At 35.7% G+C, this 25,234-nt stretch overlaps 4 protein-coding genes across 10 annotated transcripts in view; all 4 read right to left on the bottom strand.

Moving 5' to 3' along the window:
- Positions 1 to 1,839: 1,839 nt before the first annotated feature.
- cflara (CASP8 and FADD-like apoptosis regulator a) lies at positions 1,840 to 9,620 on the bottom strand. Its single transcript, XM_051123005.1, has 11 exons — positions 9,461 to 9,620; positions 8,504 to 8,577; positions 7,881 to 8,420; positions 7,534 to 7,639; positions 7,230 to 7,365; positions 6,694 to 6,740; positions 6,519 to 6,576; positions 5,567 to 5,619; positions 5,356 to 5,434; positions 4,544 to 5,060; positions 1,840 to 4,069 (listed from the first exon to the last, which is right to left on the bottom strand). Exons 3-11 carry the CDS (start codon positions 8,219 to 8,221, stop codon positions 3,943 to 3,945), a joined length of 1,464 nt encoding a protein of 487 aa, XP_050978962.1. The 5' UTR covers positions 8,222 to 8,420; positions 8,504 to 8,577; positions 9,461 to 9,620; the 3' UTR covers positions 1,840 to 3,942.
- Positions 9,621 to 12,874: 3,254 nt separating this feature from the next.
- Positions 12,875 to 16,499, bottom strand: tmem169a (transmembrane protein 169a). Of its 2 annotated transcripts, none has more exons than XM_051123006.1 (3): positions 16,364 to 16,499; positions 15,875 to 16,202; positions 12,875 to 13,904 (listed from the first exon to the last, which is right to left on the bottom strand). In XM_051123006.1, the coding sequence occupies exons 2-3, from the start codon at positions 16,110 to 16,112 to the stop codon at positions 13,270 to 13,272; spliced, it is 873 nt and encodes a 290-aa protein (XP_050978963.1). In that variant the 5' UTR covers positions 16,113 to 16,202; positions 16,364 to 16,499; the 3' UTR covers positions 12,875 to 13,269. The 2 variants fall into 2 exon arrangements, with proteins under 2 accessions (XP_050978963.1, XP_050978964.1); XM_051123007.1 differs by having other exon boundaries at positions 12,875 to 13,901.
- A 2,448-nt stretch (positions 16,500 to 18,947) lies between these two features.
- Positions 18,948 to 23,652, bottom strand: pecr (peroxisomal trans-2-enoyl-CoA reductase). The gene is made up of 8 exons (XM_051122176.1): positions 23,512 to 23,652; positions 22,921 to 23,054; positions 21,627 to 21,792; positions 21,405 to 21,486; positions 21,190 to 21,286; positions 20,321 to 20,431; positions 19,457 to 19,568; positions 18,948 to 19,322 (listed from the first exon to the last, which is right to left on the bottom strand). The coding sequence occupies exons 1-8, from the start codon at positions 23,621 to 23,623 to the stop codon at positions 19,237 to 19,239; spliced, it is 900 nt and encodes a 299-aa protein (XP_050978133.1). The 5' UTR covers positions 23,624 to 23,652; the 3' UTR covers positions 18,948 to 19,236.
- A 206-nt stretch (positions 23,653 to 23,858) lies between these two features.
- The window catches only part of map4k3a (mitogen-activated protein kinase kinase kinase kinase 3a), a 99,048-nt gene continuing 97,672 nt past the window's right edge, over positions 23,859 to 25,234 (bottom strand). For all 6 annotated transcript variants that reach the window (XM_051123339.1, XM_051123341.1, XM_051123340.1 and 3 more), the window contains one exon: positions 23,859 to 25,173. In XM_051123339.1, coding sequence (XP_050979296.1) covers positions 25,086 to 25,173 — 88 coding nt within the window. In that variant the 3' untranslated portion in view covers positions 23,859 to 25,085. The remainder of the gene's footprint in view (positions 25,174 to 25,234) is intronic.

The raw sequence follows: 25,234 nt of genomic DNA, 5'->3' as shown, positions 1-25,234 counted from the left end.
AAGTTTACCCCTGATGCAGTGGGAAATATATAATTTATGCCAAAAAGAACCAAACACTCCCACCTCTTCTCATCATAATCACCTATTAACCTCAGCCACAACCCTGCTGAAAAACAGCATATGCTGGTAGGTATGTTTTGATTGTGGTTTAAGATGGTCCTTTGCTGGTTTATGCTGGTCATGTTGCTGGTCAAGGACCAGCATAAACCAGCAAAGGACCAGTTTAAACCAGCAGCCCAGCATCAAAACATACCTACCAGCATATGCTGTTTTTTTCACCAGGGAACTTTAATGGGTTTTGCTTCCAGTCACATCCACATCCAGCTATTTTTAGCTGTACAAAACCGCTCGTTTTGCTAATTGATACTGCAAATTGGTGTCTTACCACATTATTTTAATGTATTATCTTAACCATGAACACACTTTTTTCCCCGGAGTAACCGATGAGCGCCGCCATAATGGATTCTAACTTCCGTTTGGGTGCTCCCGTGATTCGGTCTCCATAGAAATCCAAGTTAAAACTGGGTTTAAAAAGATCGACTGAATTAAACTGAAGCTTTTTTTATAAATATAACTACATATAAAGATGTTTTCAGGGTTAAGTTGTTCTTGGCTCTCACAGTAACAGCAATAAGCTTAAGGAATTCCTGTACAGAATTTGTTTTGCACACCAGCAAATCTGTCCGTGTCCGGCGCTGTATAACAATGACGAAAGAAAACGAGCATGGCTTGAAGTGCTTAAGTTGTATACTGTGTGTGAAATAAAATAATGCATGTTCTTACCATTCTGTGGACAAAATCTCGCAAACTTCGTCCCCATCGGGAGCTGTATGCGTCCTCATGTCTTTATAATGCAGCTTTGCACATTGGCTCATGTCATCTGCCCACTCATTAACTATGACAGGTGAGTTACTGCACAAAGACAGTCATTAAGAAACTGTAAAGTGATTAAACTATAGTGCCATGTGCTTTTTTAAAACCATTTCATAGGTTTAACCTTGTTATCCTGGTGAAAAGAACAGCATTTGCTGGTCGGTATGTTTTGATGCTGGTTTAAGCTGGTCCTTTGCTGGTTTATGCTGGTCCTTGACCAGCAACATGACCAACTTAAACCAGCATTAAAAACATACCTAACCAGCATCCCAGCATCAAAACATACCTACCAGCATATGCTGTTTTTTTCACCAGGGTACCCTGGTGAAAAATCTACCAGCATATGCTGGTTATGTTTTGATGCTGGAATGCTGGTTAAGTAGATATTGATGCTGGTTTAAGATGGTCCTTTGCTGGTTTATGCTGGACCTTGACCAGCAACATGACCAGCAAAAACCAGCATCAAAATCTACCTAACCAGCATATGCTGTTTTTTTCACCAGGGTATCGGCTTGAGAAATACTTAAATTTGACTACAAACACCAGAGACCTGAATAAAACGTACTGTGTCTGTCACAAAAAAAGAACAATTACGTGCTCTTACCGAAATAATACGTTCATTTGACTAAAAACAAACAAATGAAGCACACTTAGTGTCAGTCATAAACAAGAACGATTATGTTCTCTTACCTAAATAGATGGGTCGACCTTTTTGTTTATGAAATCTTTTCACCTTCATCTTTTTTGTTAGCAAAAAGACTAATTAACGGTCAACGCGCCCACTCTACAATGGCGGGAGAATTTGTAATTGCTAAAGGTGTGATTTATCATCCAAATGATTTTAATGTTTTAGTGTATTCACTCAAAGATTCATTCACTGACTCTCTTTGCAGGTTGTTTTATACTAGGCGGTGAAGAGTGAAGAGCTAGATGAATTTATTGAAGGGAAAAAAAGACAGATCAAAGTAGATTTCAGGCATTTTTATTCTTAATACTCCTCTACAAATTCATGCGGAAGAATAAAAGGATTCTCAAGAATCGCAAAATAGAAATATTTAAACAAAAAAAAAAAAAAACTAAAAAAAAACTAAAACAACAATAACAACTAATATAACATAAAAATTATTAACAGTGGCAAGAACAGGCAGTTTGCAGCTTAAGCAATGAAGCCATCTGGTGATTTCTGGAACGCATTTGCCAATCAGAGGTGTTTTAGTTAGAATCTGCTCACCGCTTATAAGTTTTTGCACAGTGCTGAATGTTGCGTGCTCGCGAATCCTCTCATAACAACACACGAAGTGTAGACATAGTGATTCATTGTGCATATATTCATTGTGTTATAAGAGCTTTATGAGATCGCGATGAACTGAGATGTCAGCTTTAAGGGAGCGCTGTTTGCTTGCATTCTGCCATGCATGCACGCAGCAACCGATGCTTAATTTTTAAGAATAGCAGCGTTTCTAAATGTTGATGCTTAGCCTAAATAAATATTTTATCGGCAGCGTTTATGCCGAGATCTTGTGGAAATTACGAGATGCATTTCATGTGCATTTCATCGATGTAGTGAAAATGTCTACATAGGTTACTTTTATGCGGGCTTTTGCGAGCAGGAGCGGGATAAAACATGAATGCCGGGGATGGGAGCGGGACAGAATCTTGCGGAAGCGGGACTAAAACATGAGTCCCATGCAGGACTCTAAAATGAAGTCTGCGTGCAGCGGAGGAAGTTTTGAGCCGCCGTTCATTCTGTAAGCAAGCAATCAATTACAGAACACGAGAGGCTGTGCTTTAATCATTTTAATTTAAAACATTAATAATGAAATTAAACAGTTTTAGGATAATATTTAAATTAATTTTAAGCTATCTCGCGGCCCCCTTGGTGGATCACTGAGGCCCACCAGTTGAGAATCCCCAACCCTGGTGAAAAAACCAGCATATGCTGGTTAGGTAGGTTTTGATGCTGGTTTAAGCTCGTCCTTTGCTGGTTTTTGCTGGTCATGTTGCTGGTAAAGGACCAGCATGAACCAGCAAAGGACCAGCATAAACCAGCTAAGGACCAGCATAAACCAGCTAAGGACCAGGATAAACCAGCAAAGGACCAGCTTAAACCAGCATCAAAACATACCTACCAGCATATGCTGTTTTTTTCACCAGGGAATTCATAAACCTCTTAAGGGGGAATAAATTAATTACATAAATATGATAAGTAACTTACAAATTCTACATATGCATTTAAAATTAGATATAATAAAACAGGTACTCTTCACATTTAATCACTTCTTGTCAACTTACTTTTAAAGCCCCATGTGGTCTACTCTATGATACAATCCACTACGCTCATTAATATCACAAAACTCCAGCCTACTGATACAGTAGTACCTAGAACATCAAAACTATTAGACAATAAGGATATATTTGTTTTTACATGCTTATGTAAATATGTATTGCGATTTTTATCGATGTGTAAATAAGCAAAAGAAGGATATGTTACATGGATTACTCAACAATATACTCAAATATCACAATTTGCACATTAAAAATGTATTCAATGGACACATGAGTAATACTACAGCATACAATGTAACTACATATTTACCACATGTAAAATGTCATGCCAGAGTAGGATGGGGTTTGGATTCTGCCATTCACCTAAACAACTCATAGAGTTGCTTTCCTTGCACCATTCAACTTTGCGTTGCACCTTTGAAGCATTAAGGCACTATTTTTGTGAAAAGCTGCTCTTTTGTAAAGCACTATACAAATAAACTTCATTTAGGCTGACTAATGACTGAAGGTATACTTAAATTAATTAATGAGTAAAGAGCACTGTGACTGCAAACAGAGCACTTTGTATTAGCTGCACAGGAGGTGACTACACAATAATAAATAAAAATATTAATAATACACAAATACATAAAACGATGTATAACAAATTATTATGGCAGTACTATGCGGAGATTATTCATCCACCATACAGACACAAACGATAGTTACATTCTAAAAAAAAAAACAACTGCAGGGTGCATGTATGGAAGAAAGTAGTTTGTGTTGCGATGCACATATTGAGTGTTACAAGTAAAGGTTCTTGCGTAGTGTTTGAGAGAATTCAGTGTGATACTTATTCTCAGGATTTTGCTGATTGTGACTAAACACATTTCCCTTCACCACTTCCATGACGTCCAATAAAGGCATCCTTCTGCAAATTTAAAAGAAAAAAAAGGAAAAAAACAAATAGAGAAATTTTATTTACAGTTTTGTATTTTCTGAGAAATTCTCAATTTCATTTATGAGTTTTTCTGATATGTTGCATGAAGGGGGTATGGATGATGTGGAGATATGGTGCTCCCGTGCGACATCTAGTGGTTAAAAATTGTATGCACGTACTTAATATGTATATATAATGTCTTTAGCATTGGTTAATGCACTCTGAACTGACATGAACAATGAACAATTAAAAAACAAAAAAACATTGATCACCATACAGTACGTTAGTTAATATGTAAATGTTAACAAAATGAGACCTTATTGTAAAGTGTTAACAACAAATCAAATGCTTCTTCCTCAAAGTGAATGAAATGCTACACCAAGAACATTTATTGTTCATGAAACTGCATGATTTCAAATATTTGCTTTTACCAATGTTAAAATGTATTATAAACAGTGACCATACCTCTCTCTTCCCCTCAGCAAGGCAGTGTTTAACGCATGCAGGTAAACCGACCAGTGGCCAGACCCTTCCAGCAGCTTTGTCTCTGCTCTGCACACGCTCCAAAGATCATCTGCAGACACTGGAACAGCCCTTGCATCCGCACGTAGCCCTCTGGAATAACGGCATGCCTGAGCATCTGTCTCAAGGTATTCATCATCCATTGATGGTGTATTTGGGGCTTGTGTGGTTCTGTAGATCTGGGTAAAGAAGAGTTTGGGTTTCCCACACAGAGAGGGACACTGGGTTGGGCTGAAAAGCTGCCTGAGATCCTCCAGCCTGATGCCAATGCTGCTAGAGTCCGTAGCCAACAGATAATTGTCTGTTCCCCTGCTGATGATGCAGCAGATAAAGCAACTGACCCGCTGAAGGATCCTGTTGCGGGTCAGGTCTTCCAAGACCTTCTGGGTTTCTTTTAGACCCAGGAGAGAGTGGAAAATGACCGTGAAACCAAGACACTGAAATGTCTGGTTTAACATCTCTGAAAGGACACAATGTAGATGTTTAGATACAGATGTTTTCTGTTCCCTTTTCATATTAACCGTACTTTTATCCCTACATGTGATTAAATGAGTTTCTTTAGAAAACCAGGGATTTACAATGGGAGTTTTTAAAAATGTAATCTCCCCCCCTCCCAAACACTGACATCATTATAGTTGCAAACAAGTTTACCTAAAAAACCCAAGGTCAAAAAAAAGACCCCATTTCTGATTACTTCAATGTTTAATACACACTCTGTATCACACTTTTAATTTGATGTTATGAGACGAACTTACCGCCATCAAAGCCAACACAGTCGATAATAACACACAGCCCCCTCTGCTCTGGATTCATTATATACTCCGCCATTAAAGCCTAGCAGACACACAGACAGTGGGAGGAACGTCTTATAACCTACTCATAAATAAAATAACCATCAGAAAATATGATAGACTTTGCCATGATTACGGTTTACAGTATTAGTACAGTAAGAGGCCGATTTCTTGCCTGTTGATGTTGTGTCCCTGTTTCAGGCACTGAAAGCTTCAAATTTTTAAACTCTAGAAACAGACCAAAGGCAAGTCATTAATGTCATCCATATGTACTAATATACAGTTGAGGTCAAAAGTTTACATACACCTTGCAGAATCTGCAAAACGTTATTTTACTATAATAAGACAGATCATATAAAATGCATGAGAAATGTGTAGAGAAAATAATAGTTGAATTTATAAAGATGACCCAGTTGTTACCTGAACTGCCTGCTGTTCTTCAGAAAAATCCTTCAGGTCACACAAATTATTTGTTTTTTTTTTTTCTATGTATTTGAACCCTTTCCAAAAATGATTGTATGATTTTGAGATCAATCTGAACTGAGGGACTCATATGCAACTATTACAGAAGGTTCAAACGCTCAGTGATGCTTCAGAAGGAAACAACGCATTGAGAGCCGGGAGGTGAAAACGTTTAGAATTTGAATATCATGGTAAATTTATCTTATTTTGTCTTCTGCGAAACATGCAAGTATCTTCTGTAGATTCTGAAGGGCAGTACTTATTTAAAAAAAAAAAAAAAAAAAAAAAAAAAAAAAAAAAAAAAAAAAAAAGGTTTTCACCCCGGCTCTTAATGCATCAGTTTTGCCTCTGGAGCATCAGTGAGCGTTTAAGCCTTCTGTAATAGTTGCATATGAGGCACTCAGTTGTCCTCAAGTGTGAAAAGACAGATCACAAAATCATACAGTCATTGTTGGGAAGGGTTCAAATACAAGAACAAGAATCAGCAGTATGTAATATTGAACAGGTTCATTTTTATAAATTCGACTATTATTTTCTCTTGTAGACCATATGTAAAATGTCTTTTTTTTTTTTAAATATCTTATTCAGGTCTGCAACATAATTAACATTTTGCAGATTCTAAATAAAACATACAAACAAAAACAAACAAACAAAGAAAAACTCACCTTGAGAACAGCATTGGGTTTGTTTCACTGGTTGAGACTGACATTGCACAGGGGTGAACTGAAATTAAGGAATTTTTATAAAAATTAGTAAAAATGTAATCATCACATAACATGCTGTATCTATCTATTCAATGCAAAAAAATATATAAGAATTTCCTTAAAATACATGTCTTACCTTACAGGATTTCTGAACTTTAGGGACTGCACATGGTACATTCTGACCTGAAGAGGTTATAAATTCATTTTTTAGATTTAATTATATTTTATTTTCATTCATTCACTAATTCACTCACCTTTATGTGAAAGACTATTTAAGAATGAATGAACAAATTTCCACATAAGTGGACAAAGGTTAAAGTTTAGCCAGTCAATAAATATACCTTTTCTGATCTAACAATAGCCTGTCAACCAGCAATTGAAGCTAATAACTCTCAGCCAGTCAATAACCTTGTAGGCTACCTTAATACACCAGAAAGCCTAAAGGGATAACTTTAAAAAAAAAAAAAAAATTTTTTTTTTTTTTAAATTAACTTTGTGACAGTAAGACACTTTTGTTTTTGCAAGTAAAATAAAGCACTGTAGTGCAGATATTGAAGCATGTAATGAAAGTACATGTCATCAAAAGCTGCACCCAATGTTTGCGTAAACACTGTGTAATTCCCCTACTGAGCAATTAAACCACAATCAAAAGTGACCTCAAAATTGACTGACCTCTATTCTTATAGGCTTGAATCCTCTTGACAAGGTCCATTCTGTGAATGTCCCTCAAACACTTTTCAAGCAGGTCTAGATTATCAGAAGATACTTTATCTAACTTTTCCAACTCCACCACCACATCTAAAAAGCTCTAGAAACAAATGAAATGGAATAATCATGAAATAAACATGCACATCAAATAAACCCCTTCAGAAACAGAAAAACTTGGACTTGATCATGCTATATGCATATTTATGTTGATTTCAGTTTTTCACTATTAATATTTTGAAGGTTTAACATGCAATGTCTCTTGTCTTACAGTAGCTCTGGCCAGTCTTTCTTTGGGCAGGGTATTGTTCAGGAGAAAGATAAGAGTTTGTAAATCATCGCCCTGCAGGTCTTCGCTCACATCTGCCATTAGAATCCTGTGTGAATAACATACACAAATGTTCAAGCAAGTGAAAATAACATTAATGGTTATTTCTGCATGGGTTTCCCCCCCCCCAAGAGAGTGCGCTAATAACCCCAAAACAAATGTCAGGCTGCAAAATAAGCCTTTTATTAACCATAAGTATCATTTTCACCACATGGGTTGTTTTTCTGCTTTCAAGAAGGAAATATATCAGACACTGAGACGTGCCCTTTAGAATTAATAATATAATTTACCTGTAATCTGAGACAACACTTCTCATCTTCAGGATTCCTTCTACCTGTTGTCTGTTGGTGGCAAAAACTTTCTTTAGGATATCAAAGCGCTTTATTCGGAACACGAGCTCCATCAGAAGGGCATCGCCAGTTTGAGTTTGTGTCTGCAGTGCCAACAAAGCTGCTCTCAAATCTTCATCCACACAGATGTTGTTGAACAAATCTGTACAGAGGTACTGTAGGGTCTTATACTCCTCTTTTTTAAGAGATGCAATCACACTGTGAACCATGTTAGAAAATCCATCCGCCATTTCACTGTATGATCCTGTATAGATGCTGGAGGTTATAGTAGTTCGGGGCATTTTAAAAGCTGGGAGTATTTATCAAACATTTTAAACATCTAGCCTATTTTTTTTTACTTAAGTCCATTCAGGGGAAAAAAGTGGGAACGAAATCAGCTATTTGTCTAATGTTTTTAAGCAATTATTGAATGATAGAAAATCCACAGCAGCCTCATTCATCACATTCCTGAGGAAATCAATAGCCACTTTGGATTTATACCTGTAAATGAAAAAGCACACACAAAATGAAGCATTTTTGATGAATGTGAATTAATAGAACACAACCGCAAGGGCCAAACTTACCTTCAACGTCCTTAATTTGGAGGGCCAAAACGTTTGGTAGTGTTGCCTGCAGACAGGCGCATCTCCTGGTGGCACTAAAAGAAAAAGAAAGAAAAGAAATGTGACATAAATAATGATGCGATCTCAGAACGAAACTGTGCCTTTGATAGACAGAAAGTACCTTAATATCCTCAATAAATACACACAACGGTGCATTTAAAGATCTGCATAAACGTAATTGTACATTAGGGCGAACTGACTTAATGTTGGTTTACTTTCGCGTACACATTCCTAAAATTTATCTACCATAGTATCAAAAGCGAAACGAAACATCCAAAAAAGAATTCAAGGGAAATTCCGTTAAGGACTCGATGGCTTTGATACGTCCGCACAGTTCTAGTTCACTGATCTGTAACGTTAGTAGAAAACATTACTATAGATCAGAGGTTTAGATTCAACCTTCATGAGAACCGAAATTTGTCATGCTTTAAAAGGGATCATGAGATTCAGTTTCATGGAACTGTTCACAGGATCAGTTTCATAAAGCTCAAGCGATTCTTTTATGTCTTGTAAACCGATTCGTTGAAAAGATCCGACTCAAAAGAATGATTCGATACATGAACAATGACGTCTTGTAATTAAACTACACCTGTCCGAAGCGTTACGTGTACATTTTGCGTTGGGGAGGAGCTCATAGTTCAATGCCAGTATATGTAAACACCGATAAAATAAGATGTATATTCGAAAAGCGCCAACTACGCAACTACGTAGCGATAAACAAACTGACGCTTGCGTCAAACATATTTCGATTTTACAACTAGATCAAATGTTTTTACCTTTGACTGACTGACCTTTGTCTACGTATTTTATAAAAATGGTATGATATTATAAAATAAATATTGCAATGTATACACAGTTATATTAAACATCCTATTACAACTAACAGAAAAGAAGACGTGGCGTTTGCCAATATATTACCGTTTTCGCTGTGTGGCTTCATCTCGACGACGAGACCCTGCGAAAAAGCTAAAACGAAAGTAGCAAGCACTCTTGGCTTCAGGGCTATGAACAGGCCACGCCTCCAAAAAGGGGAATCTTTTAGTGTGTTGTTTAAGGATTAGTCATATGCGTACACGCGCTTATTCATTCTTAAATATATTTACTTCTTTCTGTTTAATCACTTAATTAGTGTTGATTCTGTAACAGACCGTTTAAATTAAGGAGGGTCAAAGGAGGGACTGTTTGTTGACAAGCCGCAATAACATTTAAAAAAAAAAAAGTTTCGGTAATTATATATCTCTATGGCACGCCTATTCAAGTCTGAAAGAACGGTGCAACAACTACACAGTTGAAACAGCAAACGAAAAAATCTTTATTACAAATGGTTGATAATGAAAAACAGTGCGTATTTGTGAAAACAAAAACGACTAATGGTGTAAAAACAAAGTTTGTGCTTTGAAACCATGTTTACAGATAAACAGGCTATTTTGTGCCAGGAGACAATATTTCATAGAATGGCATTCAAGTGTTGTTATAGTAAGTTTCAAGGCTGGCAAAACTGCAAAACAGGTCAAGGTCTTGTAATATGAGCAGCATGATGTGAATTTTTTTCTATAGCACAGCAGTTGGAAAAGTCCCAAAAGATAAACAAAAAGCAATAATCTCTTTTGCAACAGACAGAAACCGTTGATGGCTACAAGTACTCCCATAAAAGGCGGTTTACATCAAAGCTACTCATTTGCAAGTATAGTAATTTAAGGGCTTGTAATTGCAAAGTTGCAGAAATAAATGTACAACCTTTGAACAATTTTGTTTTGACATATTTTACATTTTTGTTAACATTTTCCAGATTATTCAGATAAAATGCATAGATCCCTGCTAAGATATCTGGTAATTTACAGAATTTTTGCATAATACATTTTTATGAATTCTTCCAGGAAAACAATTTGAACATTCTCTGATATTCCCGGTTTTCAGTTACCGTGGGAAGCCTGCGTTTAGTAATGTTACAATACAACAGTATGCCTAAACAACAGATAAAGTTGTAAATGATGATTGCATATGAAGAGGAGAAGAGCTAGGAGCTAAATCTATTGGACTTGAGTTTCTAAGGTGCAATATGAGAACCAGACACCGCCCCATCTGAAGAAGATGTATCTGTGAGTTTCCTCTTAAAAGGTTAGATGATCTTCTGGGACAACTGAGCCAATATCCTTAATGTGTAAAACAGTCTGTGGTTTTTAATGGCAGATATCCTTGGTGAACACTCTTATAGCACCATAGTTGTTACATCTGTGGAAATACAAAGCACCACACTGCTTCAAACGCTAACACAACAATTCAGTGATTTGGGACATATTCATACTTGGATATAAAAAAATAAATCAAAGTATACAAAGTGTAAAATCACAAAGTGTAAAAGTTCTTTTGCCTGTTTAGAATGTAAAACATTGCTGTTGTTTAGTAGTATTCAAGTGAAAGTATTGGTCAGACTAAGAGAGGAAACATTATTTGCTTATCATATAAGCATCAAAGAGGGTGTGTAATGTGTGATGCAGGCCAAAGGTAAATATGTAGCATATCGGATTACACAGATAGTACAGGACGTAGTGTCTAAAAATGAAAGGCATTTCCTTCTCATTTCTTTTGAAGGATTATCAGAGCTACACCTAATGAGTTTCAGTCTCAAATTCTTTATGGTCACTGCTGTACATAAAAACTGAATTAAGGTACACTACGGCTATTGACATCTGAGGTTGAAAAACAAAACTGAAAGTTAGAACTTGAACTTGTGGAGGAACGTTGTTTTGCGCTACTCTTCTGCATAAATGAATCTGATGCTTCGACATATAGTTGCCTAGTCATCCGGTTCATTATCCGCTATAGGGAAATAACGAGAATAACAACAGCGTGCAGTAAATGGTAAAACTGCATTACAAACTAGTGTGCTCATAATTAAGATAACACATTAAAATAATATGGTAAGACACACCAGTTTGAAATATCAAGCAGCAAAAAGAACCGTTTTGCACAGCTAGAAACAGCTAGACGCGGATGAGACCGGAAGCCAGACCCATAAAATTTACAAATGGCCACGCCCACTTTTACATTAAGAAAAAGGTGAATATAATGCCTTTAAACTGTTTAAGATCACTGATAAGTCCTACAAGATATGTATCTGGAAAAATGTAGTCTAAACAAGTAAGGAGCATACCTGGCATACCTTATTTTCTTTAGATATGATACTAACGAAACTTCTTTAGAAAACTAAAGAAGTCTTCCAATCAAATTGAGACTTGAAACTTGAGAGCTCTGAATATCAAATCATTTGGCTTACCATAGAGACTCAGGGTGAGGCTGCGGTTCTAACCACATTTACGCAATTTAGATTTTTAATAAGCTTACCTAGGAAAACCGTGTTAGTGAATTAAAAATAGATTATGTTCTCATTTAAAAACTAGCTTTTGGATATCATTGTGACTAACTGCATTAAGAACATTAGTGTTTTTGTCATTCATTTGTTTAGCATTAAAACCTCCATTATTTCTTATTTTAAAGATATGAAAAGTGTGCTGAGTTACTTGGCTCTCTATTTCATTGTTTTAGAGTGTTTTTGACTAATTCATGAATGATTTCCTAGCAACATGTACAAGTCAATAAAACTGTGCAAAATTAAAAAGCTCACCCCAAAATGAAAATTCGGTCATCACTTACCCTCATGTCATTACAAAACTTACAGTAGTTTCTTCTGTGGAACATAAAAATGTTTTTTGTTCACATGGAAGTTAATAGGAACCAAAATGGTTTGGTTACCAACATTTATGTCTTTCTTCAGTTGAAAAAAAATAAAGGTTTTTGAGGAAAACATTCCAGGATTTTTCTCTATATAGTGGACTTCAAAAGAAATCAACAGGTTGAAGGTTGAAATTGCAGTTTCAATGCAGCTTCGAAGGACTCTACACGATCCCAGCCAAGGAATAAGGGTCTTATTTAGCGAAACAATCTGTCATTTTCTAAAAAAATAAAAACGTATGTACTTTTTGACCACAAATGTTCATCTTGCACTAGCTCGACATGTTGGAAAGCTCACGCGTGACCTAGATGAAAGTACCGACGCAGTGTTTACAAAGTGAACATCCAAAGAAAGTCAAACGCCCTTTACAAAAAAAAAAAAGGTACAATGATTTTGAAGTTGGAGGACACTACATTTTTGAACCCAAGTACACAGACTAAGATGACCTTTCCAGCATGATTACGTAATGTGTGAAGTTGCAGACGCACATTGCAGAGCTAGTGCAAGATGAGCATTTGTGGTTAAAAAATATATACATTTTAATTTTTTTTTAAAGAAAATGACTGATTGTTTTGCTAGATAAGACCCTTATTCCTTGGCTGGGATCGTGTAGAGCCCTTTGAAGCTGCAGTTTGGACTTTCAACCCCCATTGAACTCCACTACGTGGAGAAAAATCCTGGAATGTTTTCCTCAAAAACCTTATTTTTTTTTTCGACTGAGGAAAGAAAGACATGAACATTTTGGATGACATAGGGGGTGAGTAAATGATCAGGAATGTTTATTCTGAAAGTAAACTAATCCTTTAAATGCTGACAAAAATCATTTCGACTCATATGTTGAGATGAAAAATCTGGACAACTTGAGTTGAGAAACTCATTGAAAAGTCTGGAGACCTATCCTGTCTAAGTCCAAATGATGTTCTTCAGCGTGCCACTTGATTTGTATTAACCCAGAACATTCCTTAAACCAAGAAGTTATTCCATCTTTTCAAGTTCACAAAGTAGAAGTGTGCTCGACATCATCCATCCTCTTCCCCTGGAGGGTCCCGGACAGAGTGTCGGAGTCCAGCAGCTCAACCACATTGTACGGGGCGCAGTCCTCCAACCCCAGCTTACCACACATCCACCCACAGAAGCCCTTCTCCAGGTCCCTCACCGCCAGCCACCATTCTCCAAAAACCCAAGAGAGCTGGGACACTGCGGCGTACACCCCCATACAAACGCACAACGCCATGATCAGCACCGGATATAACAGAATGAGCAAGGGACACACCGTGATCTTATGCAGAAAGCTGCGTTCCTCATTGTAAACCAGGAAGACGTTGTACCAGGTGAGTGTTCCGTAGTAAAACGACGTGATGAAGGAGAGAAGAAAGATGAACGGGGAGCAGGAAAGGCTCCAGAGAAAAACATGAGGGCCTTGGCTGACCCCCAGCGCACAAGGTTTTTGCTTGGCTTCTGCAACCCCGTCACATTCTGCATCTAGACGCTCTTTGGAGCGCGCCATGTCTCTCAGCTCTTTGTCGGTTAGCGTCATATAGATGTCTACCATTTGGCCTTTCCGCTTTCCCCGCGTGATTGTGCCAGTTAGGGTCACAAAACGGCTGTCAGGAGGGATATCCTCTTCTTCTGTGAATGAAAGATAAATATTGAGGAGGATATTGTATTAACAACACTTATTATAAATAAATCTGTAGAATCTGCAGGAAAGAAAGAAAGAAAGAGGAAATGTATTAAACACTGGAATGTGATTAAACATTGGAACGTGTGCAGTCCATGCCAGGAGACACAAAAAAATAGCCTTGAATTAATCACTAATTACAGAAAATGAGCACTTATATCACAACTAGTACTTCACCGTATAACATTTATATTTATTAAATGTATTAAAATTTAGTGGCACAAATTGCAAATATTAACTGCTTATAATGTTTGGACTAATGATGATGTACACACTATTGTTCAAAAGTTTGGGATTGGAATTTTTGTTTATTTATTTATTTTTTAAACAAGTCTATTATGCTTACCAAGGCTGCATTCATTTGATCAAAAAGAATAATGTTGTGAAATATTATTACAATTGAAAATAACTTTTTTATATTTTAATATATTTTAAAAATGTTATTTCCTTCAGAAATCATTCTAATATGTTGATGTAATGCTGCCTAATATTTGTGTGGAAAGATTAACATAAAACAGCATTATTTAAAAAAGAAATTTTTGCAACATTTCATTTTAAGAATTATTTAGTCATTTTAATAATTCAGCATTGTAATAATTTAGTAATTTCTTTACTGTCATTTTGAGTCAACGTAATAAACCCTTGCTGATAAAAGCATTAATTTCTTTTAAACAAAAAAAAACAAAAAAAAAAAAAACATACCCAAAACATTTGAGCAATAGTATATAAAATGTACTAATATTTCCAACTTTCAAAACTTTCTTTTCTAGGACTGGTAATCACAAATATGCACAGCTGTTTAAAAGTTTGGGATCAGTAAGAATTTTAATCTTTTTTAAAGAAGTTTCTTATGGTCATTAAGGCTATTTTTATTTGATCAAAAATCCAGAAAAAAATTTTAATATTGTGAAATATTATTTCAATGTAAAATAACTGTTTTCTATGTGAATATATTTTCAAATGTAATTTATTCCTGTGATAAAATGCTGTTTTTTTTTGCATTATTGCTCCAGTCTTCAGTGTCACATGATCCTTCAGAAATCAATCTAATATGCTAATTTATTATCAATCTTGGAAACAGTTGTGTTGCTTAATATTTATAAAAATTAATAGAAAAAAAAAAACAGAATTTATTTATTTATTTATTTTTTTAAAAATACTTTTATTCAGCAAGGATGTGTTCAGTTGATAAAAAGTGATAGCAAAGACTTAAATTGTTAGAAAACAGTTCTATTTTCAATAAATGCTATTCTTTTCAACTATTTATTCATTAAAAAATCCTGAAAAAGTATTACAGCTGCAAAAAATATTAAGCAGCACAACTGTTTCCAACATTGAAAATAAAAGTAATAAATCAGCATATTAGAATGATTTCTGAAGAATGATGTGACACTGAAGACCGGAGTAATGGCTGATGAAAATGTATCTTTGCATCACAGGAATAAATTATATTTTAAAATATATTTAAATAGAAAACCATTATTTTAAACTGTAATAATATTTCACAATATTAACCGTTTTTTTCTGTGTTCTTAATCAAGTAAATGCAGCCTTGATGAGCATAAGAGAATTCTTTGAATAGCAAAAAACTGATCCCTAACTTTTGAACGACAGTGTATACTGAAAGATTTTCAGATTTTTCTGGAAAAAAAAAATCTGGTAACCATTATAAAACAATATCTATATAACTGACATAAAATAATCAACACGGATAAAACATAAAAGATAAAATCATATCATATTTAATATGAGGACAGTTACTCATGGTCTCAATCTGGTGTGTTCTGGACAGAAAGCACACGTGATATGGAGCTGGTGCCATCATCTGTTTTGATTACAGTAAACAAACAAATCATGAATTTCACTGCACTTAAACAAGCATCACAAAACCGTTCACACCTAGATATCATATTTTCACCTTCGTCAAACGGCGGACTAAAAGCTCCATCCACATCCGCCGAGGTTCCCTCCCCAGCATCCTCAACCTCCAGGTCAGAGCGGTAGATGATCTCTTTCTTTTTCTTCTTTTTCTTCCTTCGAGTGCTGGTTCCCTCCTCCTCTGCTGACCTCTGAAGTGTGTTCACCGGGGTCTCCTCTGTCCCAATCGCTCCCTCCAGCTCCAAACCACTGATGTCTCCAGATGCCCCTTCACTCATGACTATGGACCCAGAGAGATTCCTATGATGTCAGTATGCAGCTGGACACACCTGCTTGGTGTGTCAATCACCCTTTTGAGATGTCTCCTTCTAGAATGAGAATAAAAACCACAACAGGCTGTTATAAATGCTACTTGCTTTTGAATTCAATCGCATTTTAGGACCTAGCATTGTTTACCTCAAGTCACACCCCACGCGTACTATCTGCTTTTGATTCAAACAATACTGATGTGAGAATGCACGGTTCTTACCTCGAATAAACTCCCAGGCAAATGCATGCAGATGTCGTTTGCTTTTTCAGTTTATCATTTGCAAGTCCTCACCACGTGTAACATTTTGGCGCTGGGTTATTTTTCTCGGACAGTGCCACACTGAGAACAACGCATCCCCCCTCTCGCCGCTAATGCCATTGTTTGGCCAATCAGCGACGTGAGCGCAGCGTTCAGTGCGCATGCTCGCGTCATGCGGCGCTCTGCCTAGCAACCGGCGCTCTGCAGGGAGCCTTGATTTTTAAACGAGTTCTGAATAAGATGCCAGAAAAACGATTAATCATTTATTCCCCCTGCCAATGAACTAAAAAGGATTATAATAATCCATGTTTTATAACCATTTTAATAAAACTATGATTGTATATTGCAACGCAAGCAAAAAGAGCCACAGCGCTATGTTTGGATATCGCTTATTCATATTTTTTTTTCCCATTGGTAGTGAATTTAAAAGTATTTCCTGTGTCCTGAATTTATATTTATATTTTTGTATTATAAATTATACATTTATATTTCTTTGAATCTTTCTAATTTTCTCTTCAACTAACAAAAGTTAACATCATCCTCAAGGATAATTAGTGGGGAAATCTGGGAAAACCATAAAATCGTCAAAGCACCCTATTAATTTCCTTGCTATCTGTTAATTTCCTTGCTGTCCACCTTATTTTGCCATAAGAGTGGCCGTGGGCATTTGTAAATGGGTTTGGCTTTCAGTCTTATCCGCCTCTAGCTATCTTTAACTGTACAAAACAGCTCGCTTTGCTGTTGATATTGAAATTAGTGTCTTACCATATTACCCTGCTGGAAAAAAACCTGCTAAAAACAACCTAGGCTGGTCTTAGCTGGTTTTTGGCTGGTCATTTCAGCTGGTCTCCCAGTCTGACCAGCTAAGGAAGTGGCCAAAACCCCTCTAAAATCAGCCTGCTGACCAGCTATGACCAGCTAAATCAGGCTAGATGACCAGCTAAAACCAGCCAACTAGGTTAGGCTGGTTTTAGCTGTTTTTTCAGCAGGGTATTTTAATGTATTATCTTAATTATGAACACACTGGTTTGTGATGTAAAGAGTTTTACGATTTACTGCACGTTGTTATTCTTCTCGTTATTTCCCTATAGAAGATTTGCACTTACGTCACGATTTGGTCAATTCCCTGGATGCACGGCCATATTGGCCATACTCAGATGCAAACAACAACATGGATTGCACGGTTAGTGTCCTACTAAATACACTGTTCTTCTAATTTATACTGTCTAAAAAACGGGGGGTTGGGGGGGGACATGTGGAAGCACACATACATCATGGAGACGTCTGTTTGATGTCTACATTTAGATCTGGAAGATGTATTTTTTAGTGTTTGCTCATCTGCAGTACGTCTATAGGACGTTTTTCTAGCACATGTCACATAGACGTCTAATTGATGTTTTCAAGATGTTTATGATTTAGAATGTATGTAAAACTGACATCTTACAGATGTCTACCAGACGTTTGTACACTGCAGATGCTTTCCAGATCAAGAGATCTTTAACAGACATCTTGCAGACATACGTGTGCTATCTGGGTAGGAATTGGAAATGATTTCGTATAAACTATGCCTGATAGCACACGTACATCTCTGAGACGTCTATTTGACATCTGCATTTACATCTGCAAGACGTCTATTGGACGTTTCCTATAAGACGTCAAATAGACGTCTTTTAGATGTCTTTAAGATGTTTATGAATTAGAATGTATGTAAAACTGACATCTTGCAGACGTCTGTCAAATGTTTATACACAACAGTTGCTTTCGAGATCAGGTGATCTTTAACAGACATCTTGTAGATGTTTGTGTGCTATCTTGGGTACATCTGCAAGATGTCTGTTAAAAATCACTTGATCTGGAAAGCATCTGCTGTGTACAAACATCTGACAGGAAATGTCCAATAGACGCATTACAGACACTCTACAAAATGCGTCTTGCAGATGTAAATGCGGATGTCAAATAGACGTCTCTGTGATGTACGTGTGCTATCAGGGTATAGAGAAAGACTTAGTAAAGCAGGAAAGGGCACAATATTTTGACAAACTAAAGGTAACAGGTGGTAAAGACACTTATGAGGAGTATTAATTAAGATATTAGCCTAATATTTCCCCAGATAGCACAAGCACAAGATGTCTGTTAAAGATCACCTGATCTGGAAAGCATCTGCTGTGTACAAACATCTGACAGACGTCTGTAAGATGTCAGTTTTACATACATTCTAAATCATAAACATCTTAAAGACATCTAATAGATGTCTATTTGACATTGATAGAAAATGTCCTATAGACATATTGCAGATGAGCAAACACTCTAAAAAATACATCTTTCAGATGTAAATGCAGACATCAAATAGACGTCTCCATGACGTACATGTGCTATTAGGGTCACCTACCTGACCGGAAATTAACAAACATGAATATGGCTTATTTTAAAGCATATTTCTGAAAGTCTGGTATGCCATTTTATAGGCATATTAATTATTATTGAGCCACTGAGATGATTAACAGAAATGACCCAGCAAACTAATGCAACCGCTTAGAAGTTCTTACAACAGAAAATGTATTTTTAATATTTGTAATCTCATGGTGACAGCCATTAAATGTTTTTTAGAAATCATACAAATGTAATATTCACAATATCCTTCTATTACACATATGTACATTGATTAAACACACTATTAGTGTTCAGTTATACAATGATAGTGATGCAATTCAGTAGGCATCATTTAAAGGCCACAGTCGAGATGTATTGCAGTTTCTAGAAACAAAACATTTGCGGTCCATCCACACTGTGATGAAGAGCAGCTGTTTGACAGTCTAGACTTGTTTTGTTATGATTCACAGCTTGGATTTAGTCATGTCCATGATTTTTGTCAATATGTCTGTATTTTCTCCCTCTGGGGCTGGAGGCCAGGCAGTGTGCTCTGATTAAAGAGACAAAACGAAACAGAAAGCATTTGCATACTCAAATAGTCAAAGTCAACATCCGGTTTTCTTTTCGAAACAATTACAGCACGTGTTATGTCATCATCTGGTTAGAAAATGAGTAAATGGGTACCTGGTATTTCCCACACCGAGTGGTAGAGACTCTGTCCTGCATCGACTTTCAGGGTTGCTCCAGTAATGTAACTGGCAGCCGGAGACAGCAAGAAACATACAGCTGGCGATATCTAACACAATTGAATTTAATATTTTAATCTCTGATTATTTAAACACCAATTTTTCAAACACAAGTAAAGAATGTTTAATTATTCCAAACTTTCGACCAGAAAAAAGTATATACATACAGTTGAGGTCAAAAGTTTACATACACCTTGCAGAATCTGCAAAATGTTACTTATTTTACCAAAACAAGAGGAATCATACAAAATGCATGTTATTTATATTTAGTACTGACCTGAATAAGATATTTCACATAAAAGATGTTTACATATAGTGTACAAAAGAAAATAATAGTTGAATTTATAAAAATGACCCAGTTCAATTTTGCCTAAATATCATTTTTTTCCATTTAGTACTGCTCTTCAGAAGCTACATACATGTTTCCCAGAAGACAAAATAAGTTAAATTTACCCTGATCTTCAAATTCAATAAGTTTTCAACCCCCAGCTCTTAATGCATTGTGTTTCCTTCTGAAGTATCAGTGATCGTTTGAACCTTCTGTAATAGTTGCATATGAATCCCTCAGCTGCCCTCTCTTGTGGACTATATGTAAACAACTTTTATGTGAAATATCTTATTCGGGTCAGTACTAAATAAAAAAAAAAAAAACATGATTTTGTATGATCAAAATCAAAATAATTAACATTTTGCAGATTCCACAAGGTGTATGTAAACTTTTGACCTCAACTGTACATTTAGCTCTAAATATTACATACACAGTAGTTTTAAAACATCAACATTATAATAGGTTATGACATACCTCCTCAGGAACACCAAGTCTTTTAGCCGGACTGAATGGCACTGACATCTTAAACATTACTGGGCCAATTTCTTTGTAGTTTTCCATTGCCGTTTTAGAGATGATAGTCCCCTACATTCAAAAAACACAAAACACACCATTTCTGTGGTATAAGTCTAAGTAGAAGTTCACATTATTTGAGTTAAAATAGCAGTACAGATAAAAAAAAAAAAACCAGTGTGTTAAGTAAAAACTTTCCGGGGGCCATAATACTATGGAAACATTTTCAGGAAAGGCTAGTTTACATCGTTATCTTCATTTTGTGGATTTACCCAAAGCAACATGCAAATGAGGAATACATATATGTGACCCTGGACCACAAAACCAGTCATAAGGGTAATTTTTTCCAAATTGAGATGAATACATCATCTGAAAGCTGAATAAATAAGCTTTCCATTGATGTATGGTTTGTTATGATAGGAAAATATTCGGCCAAGATATAATTATTTAAATATCTGGAATCTGAGGAAGCAAAAAAATCTAAATACTGAGAAAATCACCTTTAAAGTTGTCCAAATGATGCTCTTAACAATGCATACTACTAATCAAAAATTAAGTTTTGATAGGTTTACAGTAGGAAATTTACAAAATATCTTCATGGAACATGATACTTAATTTCCTAATGATTTTTGGCATAAAATAAAAATCAATAATTTTGACCCATACAATGTATTTTTGGCTATTGCTACAAATATACCTCAGCGACTTAAGACTGGTTTTGTGGTCCAGGGTCACATATTATAGTCAAACACTGAATTTCAACATCCCGGAGTGGGCGGCACTATCCAAATACAGTACATGCTTTTAAAATGTTTCCAAACCGCACACACCGGAGCCACAGAGTTGATCCGGATTCCACTGTCAGCCCACTCAATGGCTAGGCTTTTGGTCAGGTTGTCCACCGCTGCTCTGGCCGCTCCTGTGTGCCTGTCATAAAACACAATAACAACACTAGTTTAAAAAACTGCTGTGAGAGGATTTAACCAGCACAAAAATGGACAGTAATATGCAGTATTTTTAATATATTGTTACAAGCCCAACTCACGCCATTCCAGGGAAACCCTTCCACATGTCCGCAATGATGTTTACAATTACACCTCCATGATCTTTCATCCACGCATTGTATGCTATGAATTAAAAGCAAAAAATGACTGAGAGTAACCTTTGACATGTCTGGGCAGAAATAAAACTTACAATTTGCACATACAATCAAAACAAATGGCAGCTAAACTGTACATTTCATTTCACATTGCCATATAAGCCTAACCTTCTTTGCAGCATAAGAACGTTCCGTTGAGGTTGGTGTCAATCACAGCTTTCCAGCCTTTTGCACTCATCATGTTCACTGGGCTGGAAAACTGCCCACCTCCATTATTCACCAAAAAGTCAATCTTCCCATGAAGCTTCAGAGTGGAGGCCATCAGGTTCTTCACCTGTCAAAAATGAGAGCTGAATTACATCTTTTGTTTGCAGTCACACCACATTATAATTCAAACCTATACTGCTATTGCCTATAAACAGAAAGTGCAATAATTTGCTTTGCTGGTTAGGAAAACCAAATTCTTTTATGGCTTGTTAAATTAAATTAAAAACGAAGACTATTTTACAGATACACTACCAGTCAAAAGTTTTTAAACAGTATACTTTTTAATGTTTCTTTAAAGAAGTCTCTTCCACTCACCAAGCCTGCATTTATTTGATCCAAAGTACAGCAAAAACAGTAAAATGTTGACATATTTTTACTATTCAAAATAACTGTTTTCTATTTGAATATATTGTACAATTTATTCCTGTGATCAAAGCTACATTTTCAGCATCATTACTCCAGTCTTCAGTGTCACATGATCCTTCAGAGATCATTCTAATATGCTGATTTACTGTTCAGGAAACATTTTTATTATTATTATTATCAATATTTAAAACAGCTGAGTACATTTTTTTCAGGATTCTTTGATGAATAAAAAGATCCAAAGATCAGCATTTATCTGAAATAAAAAGCTTTTGTAACATTATACAGCCTACTATATACCATTCAAAAGCTTGGAGTCTGTATATTTTTTTGGGAAAGAAATTATAGAAATTAATACTTTTATTTAGCAAGGATGCTTTAAATTGATTAAAAGTGATGTTAAAGACATTTATAATTTCTACTTCAGATAAATGCTGTTCTTCTGAACTTTCTATTCATTAAACAAACCTGAAATAAATTCTACTCAGCTGTTTTCAACATCATCATAATAATAAATGTTTTTAAGCAGCAAATCAGAATATTAGAATGATTTCTAAAGGATCATGTGACTGGAGTAATGATGCTAAAAATTCAGCTTTGAAATCACAGGAATAAATTACATTTTAAAATATATTTAAACAGACAACGGTTATTTTAAATAGTAAAAATATTTCAAAATTTTACTTTGCACTTTGGATCAAATAAATGCAGGTTTGGTGAGCAGAAGAGATGTCTTTATAAAATATTAAACATCATATTGTTCAAAAACTTTTGACTTGTAGTGTACTTTTCTGGCATAAAGATATACAATACAGGTTTATGAGACCGTCACCTCTTCTTCATTTCGAATGTTGCACTGAATAGGGGTCACTTTAGCCGGACTGGATGGCGGAATTTTCTGTGTCAGCTCTTCAGCTGTTGACTCCAGACGCTCAAGCTTCCTGGATGATATGACAACAGTGCAACCTACAACAGGAGTGATATCTGACACTGAGACACTAGATTTTTGCATTTTTGCATTTTTTTGTATAAACAATTTTTTTTTTACAGATTTACAGTTTTTTACCCATCTACATCCTGAAGATTTTTACAGATATTTTATATATGATTCACAAACTATTGACAGTATTTTTTAATTTAAGTAGTGATAAAAAAAATGATCCAAATACATATATTTAATTAGGCAGCGCCTCATCTGCATATTTAAACGTAAAAGAAATGGAAATTAAAATCTAAAAACATCAAATATACTGTACTTGTAGCAATTAAATATGTCATTACTAATACATCATATGTGAAAAATAATGCTTTAATAAATTAGTGATTGATTGCTGGGTTACTCAATATCTGGACTAAAGTTCACTGCAGCCCTGATCTAAAGACAAAGTTAAATTCGTCTGTAAAGCGTCTATTAAATGCATACCTAACTGTAAGAGCTCAGAAGTAATAGCTTTTCCTATCCCAGTCCCGCCTCCAGTCACAATTGCAACTTTGTGATTGAAAAGACCTGCTTTAAAAACACTGGACGCAGCCATGTCTGTGACGAAACGAACTGTGAAGCAAGAGTCTGTATATGTTTTAAAATAAAAGTCCTTTTCCTGTTGTGTTAATCTAGCTTCCTGTTCTGCGCACATTTATTTGCCTGCGCTTATTATAAGATATTTTATACATTAAAAAAAAAAAAAAAAAAAAAAAAACTAAGCAGTGGGTAAAAGTAAGTAATGCGTTAAAGTAAGAAGATTATTATTATTAAAACACGAAAGACATAAGTATGCAAAACAACTTGATTTTATTTTACAGTATATACACTGCCACAAAACGAAAATTAATTTCATAACCGTGTTAACTTGTCAATCACGGGCAAACAGAAAGGAAACTTACGGATTATGGAATTTCCTTTACTTTCAACGACAGTTGAGAGAGTTTTAATGGCGGTCCGTGATGCTGAAAGTTGACATCGATTAACAAATTCCAACATATTCTTCTAAATATTGTGTACAGCACTCAAATTACATACAAACACAGCTGGATGCAGTGACGACAGTGATGTCATCCACATAACAAGCTTGTCTTGCAGTCTGATTTATTTAAAACGACGTAAAAACATCCTAACGACTTATTGCTTATTAGGGTTATACATGTATACACATTTACAAAAAATACGTGTGTGTATATATCTATATATGTTATTATCTGCATGGTTTTAAACATACACTTACATACACACATCAACATTTTAATAACATTGTGCAAATTTGAAGTGAGTGCATACCACAGAGTTAAAAACAATTACAAGGGCCACTGAATTAAAAGTCGCTCAATAAAAACACCATTTGGCTTTATATAAAAAAGATTAGGTTGTACAATAAAAACAAAGAAAAACGAAGTTAAGGCGGCAAGTCTCGAAAGATGGGCACTTCAGCGTTGTGATTCCTAAACTATTGCATATAACAAAAATGATCTGTTCTAGAGGTCATTTTAAAGTAGTACCCAGCATCTCACAGTCCTTTACAACAGCTAACGCTGCCACAAACCTGTACAAAACATAAATGTGCTGATATCTACACAACCAATACAAAGAGTACAACTTAACAATACTATGTATGTACATGAATTAAATACGTGACTTCAAGCACTTGTGTGGTTAGCGTCAAGTGTGAGTAATGGCCAAAAACAAAAGTCTTGTTTGGGAAAAAAAAAAACTGAATATGTGTTTATGTGTTTTGGGTAAAAATAAATTAAAACTGCTAGAAGCCAAACCAAAGCGAGGCGTCTAAAACAGGTAAGGGTGAAAGTGCATACTGTAGTACTGTAGTATATCGTGCAGAGATCTTTATGTCCATTCAAGTCTTCCTCTGTGCTCTCGTTGGTTCACCAACAGCATATCTGTGGTACTTCTGAGACGTGGCCGGTTGTCATCGGGCCACACGAAACCAAAGGCTTTCGAAACAACGTTGGATACCAGCATGTAGTGTTTTGTCCCATGATACATTGCGGTCAGTAGCTGTTTTCATGGCCTGCGAGGATGTAGAGATTGCTGTGTGCTGTGGGGTTGTCTGTTGGTCGGCTCTCTAAAACCACCACTCTATAAAGAACGACATGAAAACAAATATAGATGACCTGATGCTCTTTCTGCAATACATATG

The sequence above is a fragment of the Labeo rohita genome, chromosome 11, assembly GCF_022985175.1.
Source record: "Labeo rohita strain BAU-BD-2019 chromosome 11, IGBB_LRoh.1.0, whole genome shotgun sequence".
Classification (NCBI taxonomy): domain Eukaryota; kingdom Metazoa; phylum Chordata; class Actinopteri; order Cypriniformes; family Cyprinidae; genus Labeo; species Labeo rohita.
Note: the sequence above shows the minus strand (reverse complement) of the source record. Positions and strands in the feature narration are given on the sequence as shown.

Bases quoted from the DNA above. Each gene is read 5' to 3' on its own strand.
- cflara (XM_051123005.1), bottom strand. From the start codon at position 8,221: ATGCCCCGAACTACTATAACCTCCAGCATCTATACAGGATCATACAGT. The intron at 7,640-7,880 runs GTAAATTATATT...TTATTCACACAG, and splicing joins AGTGTTGTCTCAGATTACAG to GATTCTAATGGCAGATGTGA. The intron at 7,366-7,533 runs GTAAGACAAGAG...ATTTGTTTCTAG, and splicing joins AAAGACTGGCCAGAGCTACT to AGCTTTTTAGATGTGGTGGT.
- tmem169a (XM_051123006.1), bottom strand. From the start codon at position 16,112: ATGAGTGAAGGGGCATCTGGAGACATCAGTGGTTTGGAGCTGGAGGGA. The intron at 13,905-15,874 runs GTGAAAATATGA...TTTCATTCACAG, and splicing joins TAGTCCGCCGTTTGACGAAG to AAGAAGAGGATATCCCTCCT.
- pecr (XM_051122176.1), bottom strand. From the start codon at position 23,623: ATGGCTGCGTCCAGTGTTTTTAAAGCAGGTCTTTTCAATCACAAAGTT. The intron at 23,055-23,511 runs GTATGCATTTAA...CTCCTGTTGTAG, and splicing joins TTCTGAGCTCTTACAGTTAG to GTTGCACTGTTGTCATATCA. The intron at 21,287-21,404 runs GTGAGTTGGGCT...GTTTTATGACAG, and splicing joins AAGGGTTTCCCTGGAATGGC to GCACACAGGAGCGGCCAGAG.